Source organism: Ranitomeya imitator, chromosome 5 (assembly GCF_032444005.1).
Source record: "Ranitomeya imitator isolate aRanImi1 chromosome 5, aRanImi1.pri, whole genome shotgun sequence".
Classification (NCBI taxonomy): Eukaryota; Metazoa; Chordata; class Amphibia; order Anura; family Dendrobatidae; genus Ranitomeya; species Ranitomeya imitator.
The window spans coordinates 361,390,727-361,415,649 of record NC_091286.1 but is presented as its reverse complement, the minus strand read 5'-3'; the positions used below and the strand labels follow the sequence as shown (position 1 = coordinate 361,415,649).

The window sequence follows — 24,923 nt, the reverse complement described above, 5'->3', positions numbered from 1 at the left end:
TGGAAAAATTATAGCTCTCAAAATATTGTGTAGCAAAAACTTCTTGCAAAAAAAGCGTCTTTTAATGTGTGACAGAAGCCAAACATAAAAAAGCATATAAATCTGGTATCACTGTAATCGCACCGACCCGAAGAATAATGTCGCCTAATCACTTACAGTGGGGCAAAAAAGTATTTAGTCAGTCAGCAATAGTGCAAGTTCCACCACTTAAAAATATGAGAGGCGTCTGTAATTTACATCATAGGTAGACCTCAACTATGGGAGACAAACAGAAAACAAAATCCAGAAAATCACATTGTCTGTTTTTTTATCATTTTTTTTTTGCATTTTATGGCGGAAAATAAGTATTTGGTCAGAAACAAACAATCAAGATTTCTGGCTCTCACAGACCTGTAACTTCTTCTTTAAGAGTCTCCTCTTTCCTCCACTCATTACCTGTAGTAATGGCACCTGTTTAAACTTGTTATCAGTATAAAAAGACACCTGTGCACACCCTCAAACAGTCTGACTCCAAACTCCACTATGGTGAAGACCAAAGAGCTGTCAAAGGACACCAGAAACAAAATTGTAGCCCTGCACCAGGCTGGGAAGACTGAATCTGCAATAGTTAACCAGCTTGGAGTGAAGAAATCAACAGTGGGAGCAATAATTAGAAAATGGAAGACATACAAGACCACTGATAATCTCCCTCGATCTGATGCTCCACGCAAAATCCCACCCCGTGGGGTCAGAATGATCACAAGAACGGTGAGCAATAATCCCAGAACCACGCGGGGGGACCTAGTGAATGAACTGCAGAGAGCTGGGACCAATGTAACAAGGCCTACCATAAGTAACACACTACGCCACCATGGACTCAGATCTTGCAGTGCCAGACGTGTCCCACTGCTTAAGCCAGTACATGTCCGGGCCCATCTGAAGTTTGCTAGAGAGCATTTGGATGATCCAGAGGAGTTTTGGGAGAATGTCCTATGGTCTGATGAAACCAAACTGGAACTGTTTGGTAGAAACACAACTTGTCGTGTTTGGAGGAAAAAGAATACTGAGTTGCATCCATCAAACACCATACCTACTGTAAAGCATGGTGGTGGAAACATCATGCTTTGGGGCTGTTTCTCTGCAAAGGGGCCAGGACGACTGATCCGGGTACATGAAAGAATGAATGGGGCCATGTATCGTGAGATTTTGAATGCAAACCTCCTTCCATCAGCAAGGGCATTGAAGATGAAACGTGGCTGGGTCTTTCAACATGACAATGATCCAAAGCACACCGCCAGGGCAACGAAGGAGTGGCTTCGTAAGAAGCATTTCAAGGTCCTGGAGTGGCCTAGCCAGTCTCCAGATCTCAACCCTAATAACCTACAATAAATATGCACAGAGACCTCATCATACAAAAAATGACATGTTTTATTTAAACTACATAACAGAAAATATTAAAATACAGCTGTGATGGCAAATAATACTAAATAAAAACACCCCAGACCAGAGGTAAGCATATAACCTCCCAAATAGCCAGCTGCCAGGAAAATATAAGTGACTCATAAAGGGGAACTCTCATATGCCTAAACGGCACAATCACTGTGTATCTGAATGGCACAATTGCCGTATAACCATAAGACCCCAAACTATACTTCACTCTGGCAGCATAAGGACAAAGTATACAAATACACTGGTACTATACCTCCGGTCTGATCTCAACCCTATAGAAAACCTTTGGAGGGAGTTGAAAGTCCGTGTTGCCAAGCGAAAAGCCCAAAACATCACTGCTCTAGAGGAGATCTGCAGGGAGGAATGGGCCAACATACCAACAACAGTGTGTGGCAACCTTGTGAAGACTTACAGAAAACGTTTGACCTCTGTCATTGCCAACAAAGGATATATTACAAAGTATTGAGATGAAATTTTGTTTCTGACCAAATACTTATTTTCCACCATAATATGCAAATAAAATGTTAAAAAAACAGACAATGTGATTTTCTGGATTTTTTTTTCTCAGTTTGTCTCCCATAGTTGAGGTCTACCTATGATGTAAATTACAGACGCCTCTCATCTTTTTAAGTGGTGGAACTTGCACTATTGCTGACTGACTAAATACTTTTTTGTCCCACTGTATACTGCATGAGGAATGGCATAAAAAATAAATAAAACCAATTCTTCACCTGCTGTGGATTTGTTCATTCAGCCTCCCAAAGATCGCAGTAAGGCTCGGCGCAAATTTATCCTGCGCTCTACACTGAGGTCTTACACCAGGGTTTCCGTGTAAATCTCTAAAATACGTGATTCAGACAGAACTGCCGCCGGAAGATTCCTTATAGTGATTCAGATGTAGGCACTGTGAATGCCAAAGGACCTGTGATCCGGCGGTGTTCGTCTTTTTAGGCGTGCATAAAAACGTGGTCCACCATAGTTTTGTACACCTCTGAAAGGAAGGACAACACTGAACAGAGGCCAGATGGAGTTCAGAGTAACTCTGCTGCCTCATTATAGTGATTGGATCTTTCGGGGGTTTCATCTGAATCACGTCACTCGGAGATTTAGGCCGGAGTCACACTAGAGAGGAATACGGACGAGTGCTATGCGAGAATAAATCGCATAGCACTCGGACCAATGTTAATCTATGGGGCAGCTGCCATCGTCTGTTTTTTTCTCATGTGTATTATACGTGCGAGGGAAATCGCAGCATGCTGCGATTTGCACCGTATTACGGCTGAGACTCACCAATGCAAGTGGAGTGCCTCCAGACGCAGTGCTGCGGGTTACTCGGTACCGGTCCTCTCTGGCTCAGTTCTGGGGTTGTCACGGTGGCTGGACCTGGTCCGTGACCCTGTTAAGGGGCGTCCAATGAAAGATGATGAATAAAGTTGGCTAAGGTTTCGTGACGCCACCTGTGGTATTCGGTCAGGTCGACCGACGCTGCTTGGGGTCCACTGGGGTGATGTGATGGCAGCTAGATGGTATACCTTCCCACAGGTGAAGTATGTCCCCAGGGCTTCTCGGTAGTGTAGGTGGCAATGGTGTGAGGCGCAGTCAATAACGAGGACACAGGGTTGCAGTCTCTTTACCTTTTACTGAAGGCTTCGGGATCCTCAATCCAGAGCACTGTCAACTGGGCTGTCTGAGACCGGCCGGTCTGAAGGCACATCCAGAGTTCCCTTTGCTGGTGGAAATCGTTGCCTACCACTAGCGCCTGTGTGTTGTAGTTCTTCCCTGCTGAGCATTCGAGATAGTCCTCACAACTTCTGTTCTCGTTCTTTCTCGTTCTCTTTCTCTCTCCGTCCTCCAAGTTTATCTGGATAGGACGCACCCGTTTGACGGGAAGGCTCGGAGCTATTTTAAGACCCTAGAGAAGGCCCTCTCCACGCTTGCCCCCTATGTCTGCTTAGGTGATGTATGGTAGACAGCCAACCTATAATTAACTGTCCTGCGGTATTTGAAGTAAGGCATAAAGTCAGTTACTTCCTCGGTGTTCTGGTCACCGGCTACGCACCTCAGTAGAAAGTTGCCGTTCTCGGGGCACGACTCCTACTGGCTCTCCTTTGTGCTTGATCTCGTTTCTCACTGTCCACAATATCCTTCTCTTCTTGTCCTTTCTTAGGATACCGCCGCAAGGTAGTGCAGGCGCGGTTCCGTTGCTTTCTAATCGTTCTGCTAGGCCCCTGTCAGGAACCCACCCCTGACAGGTCCTCCCTGGACTCTCCCCAGGCTACATTCTGTTCTAACTTCCTATCCAACCCCTAGTTTTACCAGTGTGAGGAGTGGCCTAATACATAGTGCCTTTTGCTCCCCCTAGTGGCCGGAGTGTGAAGTGTAATGTGTGCTTGTGATACCTGGTCAGGTGAACTCCTTTAGTGCAATCAGACATAACATCACCCTCCTACTGCAACGACCAGGTCTCTGGGGCGCTGCACAAGTCTATGGGTGCAAGAAAAAAACGGATTACACACGGACCATGTGTGTGACTTGGAAGAAATACGCACCGGTGTCCTTTGGAAAAACAGGCAATTTAGGGCACTGTAATGTAAAATCACACTGACATGTTAAGATATATACTCTTTCTCTCTCATATATATATATATATATATATATATATATATATATATATACACAGAATATATGCCATTGACACACATATATACAGTACAGAGCAAAAGTTTGGACACACCTCATTTAAAGATTTTTCTGTATTTTCATGACTATTAAAAATGTAAATTCACACTGAAGGCATTAAAACTATGAATTAACACATGTGGAATTATATACTTAACAAAAAAGTGTGAAACAACTGAAAATATTCCTGGCCACTGATACCTGGGGCTATGTAAATACGGTCAATATCTGTAATAGGCAGAAGCAGCAGACAGTAATGGAATGGACCCTATTGCTGTATGCAATAAAGTATGCCACATAAACTGCCTGCCTACCTATCACTGATATCTACAGTACAGACCGAAAGTTTGGACACAATTTCTCATTTAAAGATTTTTCTGTATTTTCATGACTATGGAAATTGTAAATTCACACTGAGGGATCAAAATTATGAACTGACACGTGGAATTACATACTTAACAAAAAAGTGTGAAACAACTGAAAATATGTCTTATATTCTAGGTTCTTCAAAGTAGCCACCTTTTGCTTTGATGACTGCTTTGCACACTCTTGGCATTCTCTTGATGAGCTTCAAGAGGTAGTCACCAGAAATGGTTTTCACTTCACAGGTGTGCCGTGTCAGATTTAATAAGTGGGATTTCTTGCCTTATAAATGGGGTTGGGACCATCAGTTGTGTTGAGCAGTAGTCTGGTGGATACACAGCTGATAGTTCTACTGAATAGACTGTTAGAATTTGTATTATGGCAAGAAAAAGAGCAGCTAAGTAAAGAAAAACGAGTGGCCATCATTACTTTAAGAAATGAAGGTCAGTCAGTCCGAAAAATTGGTAAAACTTTGAAAGTGTCCCCAAGTGCAGTTGCAAAACCATCAAGCGCTACAAAGAAACTGGCTCACATGAGGACCGCTGTTGTGAATTCCGCTCTTGGGCTCCCTCCGGTGGTTGTAAGTGGCACTTTTGTGAGTTCTGCTCTTGGGCTCCCTCTGGTGGTTTCAAGTGGTATTGCTGCTCCTTGGATTTAGCTGTCATCAGCTGCTTCCACTGATCGTCTTTTCTGCTCGGCTATTTATCAGCCAGTGCCACTTGTAAATGGTTCCTGGTTGGATTCACATCTCTTTGGATTTCCCTGTTATCCTGACCAGTTCAGCAAAGCTAAGTTCTTGCTTGCTATTTTCTGTCCACAGATTGTGGACTTATCCGTTCTGTGCTTTCTATGTTTGTCCAGCTTATCAGTATGAATTAATTCTGTCTTGCTGGAAGCTCTGGGAAGCAGATTTACCCTCCACACCTTTAGTCAGGTGTGGAGATTTTTGTAAACTCTGCGTGGATTTTTGTAGTGTTTTATACTGACCGCACAGTATTCCATCCTGTCCTATCTATCTAGCTAGACTGGCCTCCTGTGATCATCCTGGTTTCATTCTGTGTATGTCTTTTCCCTCTCCACTCACAGTCATTATTTGTGGGGGGCTAATCTATCCTTTTGGGATTTTCTCTGAGGCAAGATAGTTTTCCGGCTTCTATCTTTAGGGGTAGTTAGCTCTTAGGCTGTGACGAGGTGCCTAGGGAGAGTTAGAAGCATCCCACGGCTACTTCTAGTGTTGTGTTGAGCTTAGGGACTGTGGTCAGTACAGATACCACTTCCTTCAGAGCTCGTTCCATTTTGCTCCTAAACCACCGCATCATAACAGTACAAGTGGCCAAAAATGAATTAAACGCATATCAAAAGAAGGAAAAGAAAGTTCTGAACCATTTTTTTTTCTGTGCTCTGGTTTGCCTCTTTTTTCCTCTTGTTATCTGGGTGGTTCAGGATATATGCTCTGGCATTGATGTTCAGGGTTTGTTTTCTCGTGTGGATCAACTTGCTGCAAGAGTACAGAGTATCCAAGATTATGTTGTCCAGACTCCGACTTTAGAGCCTAGAATACCTACTCCTGATTTGTTTTTTGATGACAGTTCCAAGTTTTTGAACTTTAAAAATAGCTGCAAATTGTTTTTTGCTTTGAAACCCCGTTCTTCTGGTGATCCCATTCAGCAAGTAAAAATCATCATATCCTTGCTGCGTGGTGACCCTCAAGACTGGGCTTTTTCTCTTGAAACAGGGGATCCGGCATTATTGAATGTAGACGCATTTTTTCAAGTGCTCGGATTATTGTATGACGAACCTAATTCTGTGGATCATGCAGAAAAAACCCTGTTGGCCTTGTGTCAAGGTCAGGAAGCGGCAGAATTATACTGCCAGAAATTTAGAAAATGGTCTGTGCTCACTAAATGGAATGAGGAGGCTCTGGCTGCAATTTTCAGAAAGGGTCTTTCTGAAGCCCTTAAAGATGTTATGGTGGGCTTTCCTACGCCTGCCGGTTTGAGCGAATCTATGTCTCTAGCCATTCAGATTGATCAGCGTCTGCGCGAGCGCAAAGCTGTGCACCATATGGCAGTGTCCTCTGAGCAGAGTCCTGAACCTATGCAATGTGATAGGATTTTGACTAGAACAGAACGTCAGGAATTCAGACATCAGAATAGGCTTTGTTTTTACTGTGGTGATTCTGCTCATGTTATCTCTGATTGCCCTAAGCGTGCTAAGAGAGTCGCTAGGTCTGTTACCATTAGTACTATACAGCCTAAATTTATCTTATTTGTGACCCTGATTTGCTCATTGTCGTCCTTTTCTGTCATGGCATTTGTGGATTCAGGCGCTGCCCTGAACTTAATGGACTTAGAATTCGCCAGGCGCTGTGGTTTTTCCTTGCAGCCTTTGCAGAGCCCTATTTCTTTGAGGGGTATTGATGCTACACCCTTGGCCAAGGATAAACCTCAGTACTGGACGCAGATGACTATGTACATGGCTCCAGCACATCAGGAAGATTGCCGTTTTCTGGTGTTGCATAACCTGCATGATGTTGTTGTACTGGGTTTTCCATGGTTACAGGAACATAATCCGGTGCTGGATTGGAAAACTATGTCTGTGACTAGTTGGGGTTGTCAAGGGGTACATAGTGACGTTCCTTTGATGTCAATTTCCTCTTCCCCCTCTTCTGAGGTCCCTGAGTTTTTGTCGGATTTCCAGGATGTATTTGATGAGCCCAAGTCCAGTTCCCTTCCACCGCACAGGGACTGTGATTGTGCTATTAACTTGATTCCTGGTTGCAAGTTCCCTAAGGGCCGACTTTTCAATCTGTCTGTTCCAGAGCATGCCGCCATGCGGAGTTATGTTAAGGAATCTTTGGAGAAGGGGCATTTTCGGCCCTCTTCGTCACCATTGGGAGCGGGTTTCTTTTTTGTTGCTAAGAAGGATGGCTCCTTGAGACCCTGTATAGATTATCGTCTTCTTAATAAGATCACGGTCAAATTCCAATACCCCTTGCCTTTGCTTACTGATTTGTTTGCTCAGATTAAGGGGGCTAGTTGGTTTACTAAGATTGACCTCCGAGGGGCATATAATCTTGTTCGTATTAAACAGGGTGACGAATGGAAAACTGCATTCAATACGCCCGAAGGCCATTTTGAATACCTTGTGATGCCATTTGGGCTCTCTAATGCTCCATCTGTGTTCCAGTCCTTCATGCATGATATTTTCCGCAATTATCTTGATAAATTCATGGTCGTATATTTGGATGATATTTTGATTTTTTCCGATGATTGGGAGTCTCATGTGAAGCAGGTCAGGATGGTGTTCCAGATCCTTCGTGATAATGCTTTGTTTGTGAAGGGGTCTAAGTGCCTATTCGGAGTTCAGAAGGTATCTTTTTTGGGTTTTATTTTTTCTCCCTCGTCTGTAGAAATGGATCCTGTTAAGGTCCAAGCTATTCATGACTGGATTCAACCCACATCTGTGAAGGGCCTTCAAAAAATTTTGGGCTTTGCTAATTTCTATCGCCGTTTCATTGCCAACTTTTCCAGTGTGGTTAAGCCCCTTACTGATTTGACGAAGAAAGGCGCTGATGTGACGAATTGGTCCTCTGAGGCTGTTGAGGCCTTTCGGGAGCTTAAACGCCGATTTACTTCTGCCCCTGTGTTGCGTCAACCGGATGTTTCTCTTCCTTTTCAGGTTGAGGTCGACGTTTCTGAGATTGGGGCAGGGGCCGTTTTGTCTCAGAGGGAGTCTGATGGTTCTTTGATGAAACCGTGTGCTTTTTTTTCCAGAAAGTTTTCGCCTGTGGAACGCAATTATGATGTCGGCAATCGGGATTTGTTGGCTATGAAGTGGGCGTTTGAGGAGTGGCGACATTGGCTTGAGGCAGCTAAACACCGTGTTGTGGTCCTGACCGATCATAAGAAGCTGATTTACCTCGAGTCGGCCAAGCGGCTGAATCCTAGACAGGCTCGATGGTCCCTGTTTTTCTCCCGTTTTGATTTTGTGGTCTCGTATCTTCCGGGATCTAAGAATGTTAAGGCTGATGCCCTCTCTAGGAGTTTTTCGCCTGATTCTCCTGGAGTCCTTGAGCCGGTTGGCATTCTTAAGGAAGGGGTGATTCTTTCTGCCATCTCCCCTGATTTGCGGCGGGTGCTTCAGGAATTTCAGGCTGATAGGCCTGACCGCTGTCCTGTGGGGAAGCTGTTTGTTCCTGATGGATGGACAAGTAAGGTGATTTCTGAGGTTCATTGTTCAGTGTTGGCTGGTCATCCTGGGATTTTTGGTACCAGAGATTTGGTTGCTAGGTCCTTTTGGTGGCCTTCCTTGTCGCGCGATGTGCGTGCTTTTGTGCAGTCCTGTGGGACTTGCGCTCGAGCCAAGCCTTGCCGTTCCCGCGCTAGTGGGTGGCTTTTGCATTTGCCGGTCCCTGAGAGGCCCTGGACGCATATTTCCATGGATTTTATTTCGGATCTTCCTGTTTCCCAGAAGATGTCTGTTATCTGGGTTGTTTGTGACCGGTTCTCTAAAATGGTCCATCTGGTACCTTTGCCTAAGTTGCCTTCCTCCTCAGATCTGGTTCCATTGTTTTTTCAGCATGTGGTTCGTATGCATGGCATTCCGGAGAATATTGTGTCTGACACAGGTTCTCAGTTTGTCTCTAGGTTTTGGCGGGCCTTTTGTGCTAGGATGGGCATTGATGTGTCTTTTTCTTCGGCGTTTCATCCTCAGACTAATGGCCAAACTGAGCGAACTAATCAGACCTTGGAGACCTATTTGAGATGCTTTGTGTCTGCTGATCAGTATGATTGGGTGTCTTTCTTGCCGTTGGCCGAGTTTGCCCTTAATAATCGGGCTAGTTCGGCTACTTTGGTTTCACCTTTCTTTTGTAATTTTGGTTTTCATCCTCGTTTTTCTTCTGGGCAGGTTGAGCCTTCTGATTGTCCTGGTGTTGATTCTGTGGTGGACAGGCTGCAGCAGATTTGGACTCATGTGGTGGACAATTTGACGTTGTCTCAGGAAAGGGCTCAACGTTTTGCTAACCGCCGTCAGTGTGTTGGTCCCCGGCTTCGTGTGGGGGATTTGGTTTGGTTGTCTTCTCGTCATGTTCCTATGAAGGTTTCTTCCCCTAAGTTTAAGCCTCGGTTTATTGGTCCTTATAAAATTTCTGAAATTATTAATCCGGTGTCTTTTCGTTTGGCTCTTCCAGCCTCTTTTGCCATTCATAATGTTTTCCATAGATCTTTGTTGCGGAGATATGTGGTGCTCGTTGTTCCCTCGGTTGACCCTCCTGCCCCGGTGTTGGTTGAGGGAGAGTTGGAATATGAGGTTGAGAAGATTTTGGATTCTCGTTTTTCGAGTCGGAGGCTTCAGTATCTTGTCAAGTGGAAGGGTTATGGCCAGGAGGATAATTCTTGGGTTGTTGCCTCCGATGTCCATGCCACCGATTTGGTTCGTGCTTTTCACTTGGCTCGACCTGATCGGCCTGGGGGCTCTGGTGAGGGTTCGGTGACCCCTCCTCAAGGGGGGGGTACTGTTGTGAATTCCGCTCTTGGGCTCCCTCCGGTGGGTGTAAGTGGCACTTTTGTGAGTTCTGCTCTTGGGCTCCCTCTGGTGGTTTCAAGTGGTATGGCTGCTCCTTGGATTTAGCTGTCATCAGCTGCTTCCACTGATCGTCTTTTCTGCTCGGCTATATATGCCTGGCTTTTCCTTCAGCCAGTACCACTTGTAAATGGTTCCTGGTTGGATTCACATCTCTTTGGATTTCCCTGTTATCCTGACCAGTTCAGCAAAGCTAAGTTCTTGCTTGCTATTTTCTGTCCACAGATTGTGGACTTATCCGTTCTGTGCTTTCTATGTTTGTCCAGCTTATCAGTATGAATTAATTCTGTCTTGCTGGAAGCTCTGGGAAGCAGATTTACCCTCCACACCTTTAGTCAGGTGTGGAGATTTTTGTAAACTCTGCGTGGATTTTTGTAGTGTTTTATACTGACCGCTCAGTATTCCATCCTGTCCTATCTATCTAGCTAGACTGGCCTCCTGTGATCATCCTAGTTTCATTCTGTGTATGTCTTTTCCCTCTCCACTCACAGTCATTATTTGTGGGGGGCTAATCTATCCTTTTGGGATTTTCTCTGAGGCAAGATAGTTTTCCGGCTTCTATCTTTAGGGGTAGTTAGCTCTTAGGCTGTGACGAGGTGCCTAGGGAGAGTTAGGAGCATCCCACGGCTACTTCTAGTGTTGTGTTGAGGTTAGGGACTGCGGTCAGTACAGATACCACTTCCTTCAGAGCTCGTTCCATGTTGCTCCTAAACCATCGCATCATAACAGACCGCCCCAGGAAAGGAAGACCAAGAGTCACCTCTGCTTCTGAGGATAAGTTAATCTGAGTCACCAGCCTCGCAGGTTAACAGCAGCTCAGATTAGAGACCAGGTCAATGCCACGCAGAGTTCTAGCAGCAGACACATCTCTACAACAACTGTTAAGAGGAGACTTTGTGCAGCAGGCCTCCATGGTAAAATAGCTGTTAGGAAACCACTGCTAAGGACAGGCAACAAGCAGAAGAGACTTTTGCTATAAGGATGGTACTTTTGATCAGAGCATGTTATTATCCTCCCACCTGCGGCCCCGGTGTAGTTGTCACCTTTCAGAGTATCCCACCTATTGTCTGATGTAATTTTTAATAATATTGTGTTTATCTAATAAAGATGTTTTGATAATGATCCCTTTCTGTGCAGTATTTTGATGCAGTAGTCTTGTAGTCTCCGATTCAAGGATTTTATACTTCTTATCTTACGTGTGCACATACCCTAACAGGGGGGCTACATTTGCTGTACATTTGCTGTAAATGGTATCAAATACTGCCTCTTGCTCCATTAAATCAGATAAAGTGACTTGCTCACAACCTGTGTGCAGTTTCCTTTTTCTCCAAGCACGCTTGTCAATGAAGGGCGTAACCTCCTGATTTGGCCTCACTGGTGATCTAGCATATCTGAGATTGGGTCAGAATGCAAACAGCTACAACAGTGGAGCCAGGTCTGATATAGTCCTGATGACATTGCGTGACCAGCCAATCACTGTAATGCCACAACCAACATGGCTGCGGCATTACAGTGCACGGCAGACAATCTCTGCATCTTGATTGGTGCTCTAAAGAGCAACAAACATGTAGGGCGGGGACCCGAGGACCTGCCGAGCAAACCCGGAAATGCTTGGCGCTCACCGAGCATCATGAGATTGCGATGCTCAGGCGAGTTCCAAGCATTACCAAGTTCTGCGGAACATATAAGAGATTACAGTACAGGTATTGATGCTGACATACAAATGACATTCTTTCCTTCCCCACCATCCTGTAGAATGTAAGCTCGCAAAGGCAGGGTCCTCTCTTGTCTGTATCAGTCTGTAATTGTTAGATTGTTTACTGATATCTGTAATTTGTTTGTAACCTCTTCTCATGTACAGCACCATGGAATCAATGGTGCTATATAAATAAAAAATGATAATAATAATACGGTAATAATAATAATAATAATGGAATCATTAACTTTTCCCATCTTTCCATTTGACCCAGACCAACACAATAACTTCTCTGACCATGACTTGTCTGCAGAGATTATAACAAAGACACATTTGACTCCTCACATTTCAGGCACTGTCCACATCTATTCCCTACCTGCTCATCCTGCTAATACCCCAATGCTGAGCCTCTGCTGTCATGTGTGTATACTACACCTGCCAAGTGGTATTGTGTGCAATCTAGATGGTAAAACAAACCTATAGAATATATTGATGCTCCTTGCAAGTGCCCTAGAAAACAGAGCCCACATTGTACCCTTTTAGAAAGTAATAATGCCCTCTGTGTGCCCCTTTGACATTCATTACAACCAGAGTGCCCTTATATAACAACTAGATAGTGGCCCGATTCTAACGCATCGGGTATTCTAGAATATGCATGTCCACGTAGTATATTGCACAGCCCACGTAGTATATTGCCCAGCCACGTAGTATATTGCCCAGCCACGTAGTATATTGCCCAGCCACGTAGTATCTTGCCCAGCCACGTAGTATCTTGCCCAGCCACGTAGTATCTTGCCCAGCCACGTAGTATATTGCCCAGCTACGTAGTATATTGCCCAGTGACATAGTATATTGCCCAGTGACGTACTGTAGTATATTGCCCAGCCACGTAGTATATTGCCCAGCCACATAGTATATTGCCCAGTCACATAGTATATTGCCCAGTCACGCAGTATATTGCCCAGTCACGTAGTATATTGCCCAGCCACTTAGTATATTGCCCAGTCACGTAGTATATTGCCCAGTCACGTAGTATATTGCCCAGTTACGTAGTATATTGCCCAGTGACGTAGCATATTGCCCAGTGACGTAGTATATTGCCCAGCCACATAGTATATTGCACAGCGACGTAGTATTCAGCACAGAGCCACGTGGTATACAGCACAGACACGTAGTATACTGCCCAGTCACGTAGTATATTGGCCAGTCAAGTAGTATATTGCCCAGCTACGTAGTATATTGCCCAGCCAGGTATGTAACAGGTTAAAAAATAAAAAAGAAACATATACTCAACTTCCAAGGGCGCCTTGTAGTCCTCTCGCCTGTGTGCGGTGCACGCGGCAGCTTCCGGTCCCAGGGTTGGTATGAGCGCAGGACCTGTGATGACGTCGCGGTCACATGACCGTGACGTCATGGCAGGTCCTTCTCGCATACCACATAGAGCTATAGAATGGGACGGCACTAGAACGATACCATATACAGCATTCAGGACTTGAGATGGGATCCAGAGTATTAGGCGTCACGCTTACTCCGGGGTATGAGGTGCTCAGCAGCTGAAAACTAATAGTTCATTTGTACTCATAAGTAAGAAAATATGCGGCACTCACCCCAAATTCTGCAGTGGAAAGCGTGAATTTTAATGGAAAACTTCAACAGATAAACATCCGTTATAACATAAGGTAAGCAGGAGGGTGCGGTGTTGGAGCTTGGAACACCTTCTCGCATACCATCCTTAGCACCGGAACCTGCCGATTGCACTGCCAAGGACAGGGCGACACGTCGGAGGATGAGAATAACTTTTTTTTTTTATTATTATTATTTGTAACATTAGATCTTTTTACTATTGATACTGCATACGCAGCATCAATAGTAAAAAGTTGGTCACACAGGGTTAATAGCTGCGTAACCGGAGTGCGTTACACCACGCTCCGGTAGTGCTGACATTAACCCTGTGTGAGGGCTGACTGGATGACTGGAGGGGAGTATGGAGCGGGCACTGACTCCGGGGAGGAAAGAGCGGTCATATTGCCGCCGGACTGTGGCCGTCGCTGATTGGTCGTGGCAATGGTCGTGGGCGTTTTGCCACAACCAATCAGCGACTTGGATTCCATGACAGACAAAGGCCGCGACGAATGAATATCCGGGACAGACAGAAAGACGGAAGTGACCCTTAGACAATTATATGACAGATAAGTGCTCTGTCCACTTAACATTTAATAATGTCCAAAGTCTCCCCCTGTACAGCTCCCCTCTACACAACATAATGCCCCCTGAAAGTATACTGACCCCCAAACTGTATGATGACCCCCACACTGTACAAAGACCCCACATTAGCTTCCACATTGCATGATGGCCCCCTCACTGTAATCCCCACACTGTATGATGGCCCTCTCACTGTATGATGCCCCCTAAAAAGCTTCCATATAGTATAATGCACCCGATAGTTTTCCATATAGTACACTGCACTCCTCATAGGCCTTTATATAGTATACTGCACTCCCCATAGGCTTCCATACAGTATAATGCACTCTCCATGGGTCTCCATATAGTAAAATGCACTGCCTATAGGCCTCCATATAGTATAATAAACTCCTCATAAGGCTCCATATAGCATAATGCACTCCCCATAGGCCTCCATATAGTATAATGCACTCCTCATAGGCCTCCATATAGTATAATGCACTCCCCATATGATTCTATATAGTATAATAAACTTCCCATAGGCCTCTATAGAGCACGATGCACTCCCCATGGGCCTCCATACAGTATAATGCACTTCCTGTAGGCCTCCATATAGTATAATGCACCCCCCATAGGTCTCCATATACTATAATGCATTCCCCATAGGCCTTCATATAGCATAATGCACTCCCCATAGGCCTCCATACAGTATAGTGCACTGCCCATAGGTCTCTATAGAGTATACTGCACTCCCCATAGGCTTCCATACAGTATAATGCACTCTCCATGGGTCTCCATATAGTAAAATGCACTCCCTATAGGCCTCCATACAGTATCATGCACACCTATAGGCCTCCATACAGTATAATGCACTCCCCAATTTCCGAGGTTGGCCATTTCACCCATGTCTCAGTGCGTTTTATTAGCTCTAATTTCAATTCTAAAAACACAAGACCTGTTTAGAAGAGAGATTGTTCACTACTAGAGATGCATTGGCGAGACCTTATGAAAACCAAAAGTATTGCGCATTTGTCCACATTGCGCATTTGTCCACGTTCATTGGTTCTGCTGGGGCTTGCATCTTAACCCACCCCCAGCAAAACAGGACGTATGCGCTAAATGGGCTATAGACTATAATAGTCCCAAAGTATGCTCTGGTGTGCATCATTTTTGGAAGGTATACACCTACTGGAGGCGGACACCGAGCCGTAGTAGATTGTCTAAATATAAATATTTTTAAATCTGACCAGTGTCACTTTATGTGGTAATAACTCTGCAATGCTTCAACAAATCCCAGTGATTTTGAGACTGTTTTTTGTGACACATTATACTTTATGATAACGGTAAATTTAGGTCAATATGTTTTGTGTTTATTTATAAAAAATATCAAAAATTTGAGAAAAATGTAAAAAAATTAGCAATTTTCAAAATTTGAATGATTATCCCTTTAATCTAGATGATCATACCACAGCAAACCATTAATAAATAACATTTCCCACATGTCGGCTTTTCATCAGCACCATTTGTAAAATGTTATTTTATATTGTTAGCATTTTAGGCCGGTTTCACACGTCAGTGGCTCGGGTACTTGAGGTGACAGTTTCCTCACGTACCGGAGCCACTGACACATGTAGACACACTGAAATCAATGCATCTGTGCAGATGTCATTGATTTTTTGCGGACCCTGCCTCCGTGTGCCAAACACGGAGACATGTCAGTGTTCGTGGGAGCGCACGGATTACACGGACCCATTAAAGTCAATGGGTCCGTGTAAAACACGTACCACACATGGACGTTGTCCGTGTGCAGTCCGTGTGCCGTGCAGGAGACAGCGCTACATTAAGCGCTGTCCCCTCCACTGGTGCTGAAGACGCCATTCATATCTTCCCTGCAGCAGCGTTTGCTGTAGAGAAGATATGAATAATCGTGTGTAAAATCAAGATCCAGGTCCCCAACCCCCTCCCACCCCCTGTGCGCCCCCCCCCCCCCCCGCTGGTCACGTGGGGCCGCTCATTTACAGTAATGAATATGCAGCTCCACCCCTATGAGAGGTGGAGCCGCATATTCATGACTGTAATCGGCGGCCCCACGTGACCGCTCATACAGTAGAAGGTGCAGCCAGGACAGGAAGCTACGAGGCAGCCGGGAGCCGGGTGAGTATTTTAATCACAGCGGGGGGGGGGGGGGGGGGGGGGAAGCACAGGGGGTGGGAGGGGGGTGGGGACCTGGATCTTGATTTTACACACGATTATTCATATCTTCTCTACAGCAAACGCTGCTGCAGGGAAGATATGAATGGCGGGTTCAGCACGATGCAGGGGACAGCGCTAAACTTTAGCGCTGTCTCCTGCACGGTGCGTGTGGTACCCAGTGGGCACACGGGCGGTACATGTGTGACGCACATGTGCCACACTGATGTGCCACAGAAACGCAGGGGCACACGGACACGAACGTGTGGGACTGCCCTTAGGAGGTTTAAAAATGTAGCAGCAATTTTTCATTTTTTCAAGGAAATTTACTACATTTATTTTTTTAGGGACTTATCCATGTTTGAAGTGACTTTAGGGGTCTCATATATTGGGAAGCCCCCAAACGTGATACCATTTTAAAAACAGCACCCCCTGACATATGGAAAACTGCTGTCAGTTAGTTTATTAACCCCTCAGGTGCTTTACAGGAATTAATGCAAAGTGGTATAACAGAAATGAAAATGTGTATTTTTACCACCTAAATGCCTCTAACTTCTGAACAGATTACTACAACCGTCAGACTCTAAAGGTACCGTCACACATAACGATATCGTTAACGATATCGTTGCAACGTCACGCTTTTGGTGACGTAGCAACGATCCCGCTAACGATCTCGCTATGTGTGACAGCGACCAACGATCAGGCCCCTGCTGGGAGATCGTTGGTCGTTGGGGAATGATCAGGACCATTTTTTGGTCGCTGATCACCCGCTGTCATCGCTGGATCGGCGTGTGTGACGCCGATCCAGCAATGTGTTCACTTGTAACCAGGGTAAATATCGGGTTACTAAGTGCAGGGCCGCGCTTAGTAACCCGATATTTACCCTGGTTACCATTGTAAAAGTTAAAAAAAAAAAAAACAGTACATACTCACATTCTGATGTCTGTCACGTCCCCCGCCGGCGTCCACAGGGTTAAAACTGCTTCCGGCAAGAGCGCTGCTAATGCAAGCACTCCGGCCGAGAGCTTCCCTGCACTGACTGTGTCAGCGCCGGCCGTAAAGCAGAGCACACGCTGTTACTGCCGGCGCTGACACAGTCAGTGCAGGGAAGCTCTCGGCAGCAGCGCGTGCATTAGCAGCGCTCTTGCCGAAAGTAGTTTTAACCCTGTGGACGCCGGCGGGGGACGTGACAGACATCAGAATGTGAGTATGTAGTGTTTTTTATTTCACTTTTACAATGGTAACCAGGGTAAATATTGGGTTACTAAGCGCGGCCCTGCACTTAGTAACCCGATGTTTACCCTGGTTACCCGGGTGCTGCAGGGGGACTTCGGCATCGTTGAAGACAGTTTCAACGATGCCGAAGTCGTTCCCTTGATCGTTGGTCGCTGGAGAGAGTTGTCTGTGTGACAGCTCCCCAGCGACCACACAACGACTTACCAACGATCACGGCCAGGTCGTATCGCTGGTCGTGATCATTGGTAAGTCGTTTAGTGTGACTAAAGCTTAAGCCTGCTATTTGGTCATGAATTGCCATCGCAAACATCAGGACCACACAATCATGATCTGAGGGCACCAATTGGGATAAAGAGGAAGCGCCCACACTCTGTTAACTATATATAATGATGTAGTCACCATTTACTGCAGCATCTAAGGGGTTAAACAGATTTGGACGGCGCAAACACTGATCGTGGTTGATGCAGCAAGTTGTCAGCTATAGTATACAGCTGACAGCTGCTGGATTGTTACCTGTATGGGGATGTTGTTCTCTTATATGTCAGGTCAGTTAAAAGACGTATTGGCTGTCATTAAGGGGTTAAGGGAGCATGTAACCTGTTATAAACACATGAAATAAATTACCATTATAAAAATGCAAAAAAAATAATTACAAAATAGTCCCACATCTGCACAATAGAATGTGTAAATGAGATAGCCATACAGTCTCCTACCTTCACAGAGAGGTGTGACTGTCCATTGTCAACCTTATCATTTAGATGGTAATTTTAACACAGGCCAACAGTACAGGTGTTAGGGGCAAACATAAAGAAAAAGAAAAAAAATCACTTTTGAATTTAGGTCACCACTCAATGTAGAGGCTTCTCCTTAAACCCGTAGGCTTGGTTCCCATTGCGTTAATGGAAACGCGCTAACGGACAGCGTTGCACGGCGAAATTAACGCCGTGCAACGCGTCCGTTAGCGCGCCCATTCACGGCAATGGGAACGCGCAGCACTAGCGTGTGCCATGTTCGGCACGCGCTAGCGACGCGCCGGTGTTTCCTGGCGCGCCGCGGATGCTGCTTGCAGCGTCCGAGGCGCGCCGGCGGTCCGTTACCCGCTCTCGCAGATCGGGGATCTGCGAGAGCGGGGACGTTACCGCGACCCCGGGACGCGGCCACATTAAAAACATTGCGTTAGCGCAACCCGCTAGCGCTAAACGGGTTGCACTAACGCAATGTGACCCTAGCCTTAAGGAGCAAGCCACTTTGTATTGTATGTTAATGACTAAGCCTCATTTTTCAAATCTGATCAGTGTCACTTAATTATTAACTCTTGAACACTTCTATATATCCTGGTGATTCTGTGAATGATTGTTTTTTGTGACATATTGTAATTTATGTTAGCAATAAATTTAGGTTGATACTTTTTTGTTTTATGAACATATCTGAAATTTGACAAAAATTTAGAAATATTTGCGATTTTCAAACTTTCAATGCTCATAGCCTTAAATTTTATAGTCATACCACACAAAATAGTTAATAAATAACATTTCCCACATGTCTACTTTATTTCAGCGTCATTTTTCAAATGTACTTTTCATTTGCTGCGATGTTAGAAGGGTTAAAATTTAGCAGCAATATTTCATTTTTTTGAGAAGCGAAACTGTTTTAAAAACTGAAATGAAATGTTTTAAAAACTACACACCTCAAATTATTCTAAATTGCTGTTAGGAAACGTGCTAACCCTTCAGATGCTACACATGAACTAAGGCAAAGGGGAATAAAACAAAATAAAAAAAAATATTTTTTCCACTACAATATTGCTTTAGCTACAATATTTCATAAGGATAACAACAGAGGTGAAACTAAATGTGCCTTGGTGCATGCCTAAAACAATGGACATCATCAGATCACTGGTCAAAGTGTCTCCATCTCCCTCATTATAGGTAATGTTCCGTCTGGGATTCGTCATACTTCAGAAGCTTACACAAAAGTCTACACAAAAACTCTCAATTAAAGGGAACCTGTCACCCAATAGCTAAGGTGAGGTAAGCCCACCAGCATTCTGGAATGCTGTAGATAACCCCCCCTCCTTCCCGATATACCCTGAAAGATGAGAAAAGGAGGTTAGATTATGCTCACCCAGGGGCGGTCCCGCTGAGGTCCAGTCTGATAGGCGTCGCGGCCCGGGCCTCCCATCTTCTTACGATGATGTCCTCTTCTGGTCTTCACGCTGCGGCTCCGGCGTACTTTGTCTGCCCTGTTGTGGGCAGAGCAAAGTACTGCAGTGTACAGGCTCCGGGCCTCTCTGATCTTTCCCGGCACCTGCGCACTGCAGTACTTTGCTCTGCCCTCAACAGGGTAGACAAAGTACGCCTGCGCCGCAGCAGCGGCAGGAAGACAAGAAGAGGACGTCATCGTAAGATGGGAGGCCCCGGACCGGACACTGTGCTGTACTGATAAAACAGCTTTTTTCCTGTGGGTCAGTATGATCACAGCAATGCCAGATTTATATTGTTCTGTGTTAGGTTTCGCTACTATTTCACACTAAAAAGTGCTTTTTCTTTTAAGTTTTTTTTTAATCATATTCTGAGAGCCGGAATTTCTCCATTTTTCTGCAGTCATGTTAGGGTTTGTATGATGAGTTGAACTTTTTATTAGTACCATTTTGGTGTGCATAACATTTTTAATCACTTTAATTCCGATTTTGGGAGGCAGAATGAATAAAAAAACAATTCAGGAATTATTTTTTTTTCTTTTTTATACTGTTCACCGAATGGTAAAGTGATAAGACAGATTAATTCTTCGTATCTGTGAGATTACAGTGCTACCACATTTAGGTTTTGTGGCTTTTACACAAAAAAATGTTATAGAAAAACAAATAGAGAGCTATCCTTTTTTTTCCATTGATGGTGCTGAATGGGGGATTGTTTTTCATGGAGCAAAATGACATTTTCAGGGATACCATTTTCATTCACATATGACATCGTTTTTGACACATTTTTTTATAGTTCTTTACGTTGTTCACTGTAAGGGTTAAATAGTGCAATAGTTTTAGGCTATGTGCACACGATGCAGATTTTGCTGTGGAACCGCAGTGTTTCCGCAGCTGTGGATCCGCAGCAGTTTTCCATGAGCTTACAGTACAATGTAAACCTATGGGAAACCGAAAACGCTGTGCCCATGCTGCGGAAAAAACGCGCGGAAACGCAGCGGTTTACATTCCGCAGCATGTCAATTCTTTGTGCGGAATCCGCAGCGGGTTTACACCTGCTCCATAACAGAAAAATCCGCAGTGGACCATTCTACGTGTGCACATACCCTTATAGAGCCGGTTGTTCTGGATGTGGCAATACCAAATATATGTATTTTTATTTTTACATAAATATGCCCACTCAGCGTCATCCATGTTGCTGGAAAAAAAAACGGACATATGTCTGTGTTTTGTACCGACACACGGTCCTTGTAAAAACATGGACATGTGCATAACGCCGTAGGTACATGTGGCATCAGTGAAAGAAAACAGAAACCATACGAACGAGGCCTAAATCTGGGTGAAATCCGATAGCAGTTTGCCCCCTGTCCGTATTCTGGGGTCTCCACATCTAGCTCACATACAACATGCGTTGTTTAAGCAGATATTTTGTGGCGCCTTAGAGAATATATAAAAATTTACAATGTGACTTATTGTTGTAAGATAAAACTGATAAAAAAAAGATAAATTCATGTGGAATTTTATGGTGAGACTAGGGCTACTTTCACACTAGCGTCGGCCCATCGCAGTGCGTCGGGCCGACGTACCGACGCATCCTGTGACAACGCAGCACAACGGGGGCAGCGGATGCATTATTACAACGCATCCGCCGCCCCATTGTGAGTTGTGGGGAGGAAGGGGCGGAGTTCCGGCCACGCATGCGCAGTCGGAAATGGCGGACACGACGCACAAAAACGTTTTTTTTTTGTTCCGACGGTCCGCCACAACACGACGCAACCGTCGCACGTGTGGCAATGCGTCGCTAATGTTAGTCTATGGGGAAAAAAAAAACGCATCCTGCAGACAACTTTGCAGGATGCGTTTTTTCGCCAAAACGACGCATTGCGACATGCGTCGTACGAAAGGAGCCTAATGTGAGGCGCTGTCGCCACACAAGAATGAGGCTGTGGGGTCTTTTCTGTAACCAGTGTAGATGTTCATTGATGGTTGTTGTCTCTGAGTATTTATTTACTATTGGGGGCAGGACAATCATAGCCTCGCCCACAGACCCCACAGAGAGACCACCCAGCCCATACAGAGCCGCATACAGAGACACACATAGCTCCCCACTGTCCACTCACAGACCGCACGCAGCCGAGTACACACGCGCCGCTCAGGCGGGAACCGCACACGTGACCACAGGCATATCACTCCCCAGCGACAGCGCGGTGTTGCCCCCCGTGAAGTGACCGGAGTACAGGGCTCGGCGGAACATGTCTGACTGGGAGGAAGAGTACGACCCCGGCAGCGCAGTGAGTGCGCAGAAAGCGCCACAGACCAAGTATTGGGCGCCACCGGCCACGAATGAAAGACGTGAGCCGGCATGGAAGAGGCCAGAGTCTCGTGGCAGGAGGAGAGAGGACGGTGGCGGTTATTCCCACCAACCCAACCGGCAGACTGCCAAGGGGGCAATGGAGTTCAGAAGACGGGAGGCCAGCGACGACCCCGGAGATAAACCCTTGTGTTTCCCCGTGGACGCCTCGATGGTCGGGAAGGTGATAGGTGAGCAGCACGGGTGGGCAGCAGGGTGGGCCATGGTCGCTCTGCCCCTACATGCATGGTGTGAACAGGGCAGAGACCTGTGGGTCACTTGTATCCGCTCTGGGTAGTCACCCGGTGTGGCCCGTGCCCTGATCCCACGCCGGACATCTGAGTGGGGCAATCAGAGGAAACTCGTCACCCACAAATATATCAAATGCTGAATGTGGCCTTTTTGAGTGAAACTACTCACGTTTCCAATGGAGTCTGTGAGAACTAATATGAAAGCTGGTTTATTACATATGTGCGTGTTGGCGCACTAAGGCTACGTTCCCACAATTAGTATTTGTTGATTTTATTTATTTTTATTTTTTTAAAGCTGGATATTAAAAAAAAAATGCAAATGGTTGCAGAAAATCTGCAACATCAAAAAACAAACACCAAAATCTCATCGTGGGAGTATAGCCTAAGTGTTCAATGCACCATTAGGGTATGTGCACACGTAGAAGTGGTCCACTGTGGATTTTTCCGCAGCGGATTTGATAAATCCGCAGTGCAAAAACACTGCTTTTTTTAGTGTGGATTTACCGCGGATTTTGTGCGGTTTCCACTGCGGTTTTACACCTGCGGTTTTCTATTATGGAGCAGGTGTAAAACCGCTGTGGATTCCGCACAAGGAATTGACATGCTGCGGAATGTAAACCGCTGCGTTTCCATGCGTTTTTTTTTCCCGCAGCATGTGCACTGCGGATTGCGTTTCCCATAAGTTTACATTGTACTGTAAACACATGGGAAACCGCTGCGGATCCGCAGCATGTGAACATAGCCTTACACCACTCGTCTCCTTCCTGGCAAGCAGCGGCGTTCACTATGCCATACATTACTCCAGCACACCTTTTCATGTATCAGGTGATCGGTGTAAATAACGCACGTCTTGTCTCGGCTCCTGCAGTGTCTGTCTACTAAAAGCAGAGATCCTTAGATCAGGAACAGGACAGACATTTATAGGACGAGGCTGAAGTTGGTTTCTTATTAATTCAGTTTCTTATTCGGAGCTGAAGTTGGTTTCTTATTCGTCAGTTTCTTATTCGGCAATTTTTTCTTTTCTGTTTTTTATAGGTTTAACAACTAAAAATAATCATCACAATAATAACATACAATGCAGTGAGGAGCCCTGATGTGAATACGCTTAAAAACGGCTACAAAAACAATAAAACTGGCACAAAAATGGGCATCAAAGTGGGCACCAAAGAGCGCTGAAGAAAGGGTTAAATGCCTTTGGGCCACTGATCTAACACGGCAGACATATAGAACAGGGCGCCCCCGCATCCAAACCAGTTATTTCTAGCCTGGCCCAAATGGGTTCTGGGCATCAGAACTGGCATCAAAGTGGGCAGACAGTCAATTTTTGCCATTTGAATAAGTAACTGATGTTTTTAAGGGGTTAAATGCCTTTGGGCCACTGATCTGACACTTAAAATACACAGATAGCTATGCCCTGCATCAAATCCACATCCCTCCAGCCTGGCCCAAATGGGTTCTGGGCACCAGAACTGGCATTAAAGTGGGCAAACAGCCCATTTTCACACATTTGAATAAGTAACTGATGTTTTTAAGGGGTTAAATGCCTTTGGGCCACTGATCTGACACTTAAAATGCACAGATAGTGATGCCATGCATCAAACCAAGGTCCCTCAAGCCTGGCCCAAATGGGTTCTGGGCATCAGAACTGGCATTGAAGAGGGCAAACAGCCCATTTTTCACAGCTTTGAATAAGTAACTGATGTTTTTAAAGGGTTAAATGCCTTTGGGCCACTGATATGACACTTAAAATATACAGATAGTGATGCCATGCATCAAACCAAGGTCCCTCCAGCCTGGCCCAAATGGGTTCTGGGCACCAGAACTGGCATGAAAGAGGGCAAACAGCCCATTTTCTTAGATTTGAATAAGTAACTGATGATTTTAAGGGATTAAATGCCTTTGGGCCACTGATCTGACACTTAAAATATACAGATAGCTATGCCATGCATCAAACCAAGGTCCCTCCAGCCTGGCCCAAATGGGTTCTGGGCATCAGAACTGGCATCAAAGTGGGCACACAGCCCATTTTCTCAGATTTGAATAAGTAACTGATGATTTTAAGGGGGTTAAATGCCTTTGGGCCACTGATCTGACACATAAAATATAGAGATAGTGATGCCCTGCATCAAATCCACGTCCCTCCAGCCTGGCCCAAATGGGTTCTGGGCACCAGAACTGGCATCAAAGTGGGCAAACAGCTCATTTTCACACATTTGAATAAGTAACTGATGTTTTTAAGGGGTTAAATGCCTTTGGGCCACTGATCTGACACTTAAAATACACAGATAGTGATGCCATGCATCAAACCAAGGTCCCTCCAGCCTGGCCCAAATGGGTTCTGGGCATCAGAACTGGCATTGAAGAGGGCAAACAGCCCATTTTTCACAGCTTTGAATAAGTAACTGATGTTTTTAAAGGGTTAAATGCCTTTGGGCCACTGATCTGACACTTAAAATATACAGATAGTGATGCCCTGCATCAAACCCAGGTCCCTCCAGCCTGGCCCAAATGGGTTCTGGGCACCAGAACTGGCATCAAAGTGGGCAAACAGCCCATTTTCACTGATTTGAATAAGTAACTTATGTTTTTAAGGGGTTAAATGCCTTTGAGCCACTGATACCACAGTGCATATGTCAGGAAATAGGAAGAAGTCCTGATTACTTCAATTACACATACAGAGCTCTGAGCTGCAATTTCCTCTGCCTGCCAGCACAAGGCTGTAATTCTAAAGGTACCGTCACACATAGCGACGCTGCAGCGATACCG

At 45.3% G+C, this 24,923-nt stretch overlaps 1 protein-coding gene across 1 annotated transcript in view; it reads left to right on the top strand.

The window, feature by feature from the left end:
* The first annotated feature begins 21,723 nt into the window (after positions 1-21,723).
* DDX43 (DEAD-box helicase 43) overlaps positions 21,724-24,923 on the top strand; it is a 68,134-nt gene continuing 64,934 nt past the window's right edge. The window contains exon 1 of the mRNA XM_069726679.1: positions 21,724-22,097. Within this exon, the coding sequence (XP_069582780.1) occupies positions 21,809-22,097 (289 nt within the window). The 5' untranslated portion in view covers positions 21,724-21,808. The remainder of the gene's footprint in view (positions 22,098-24,923) is intronic.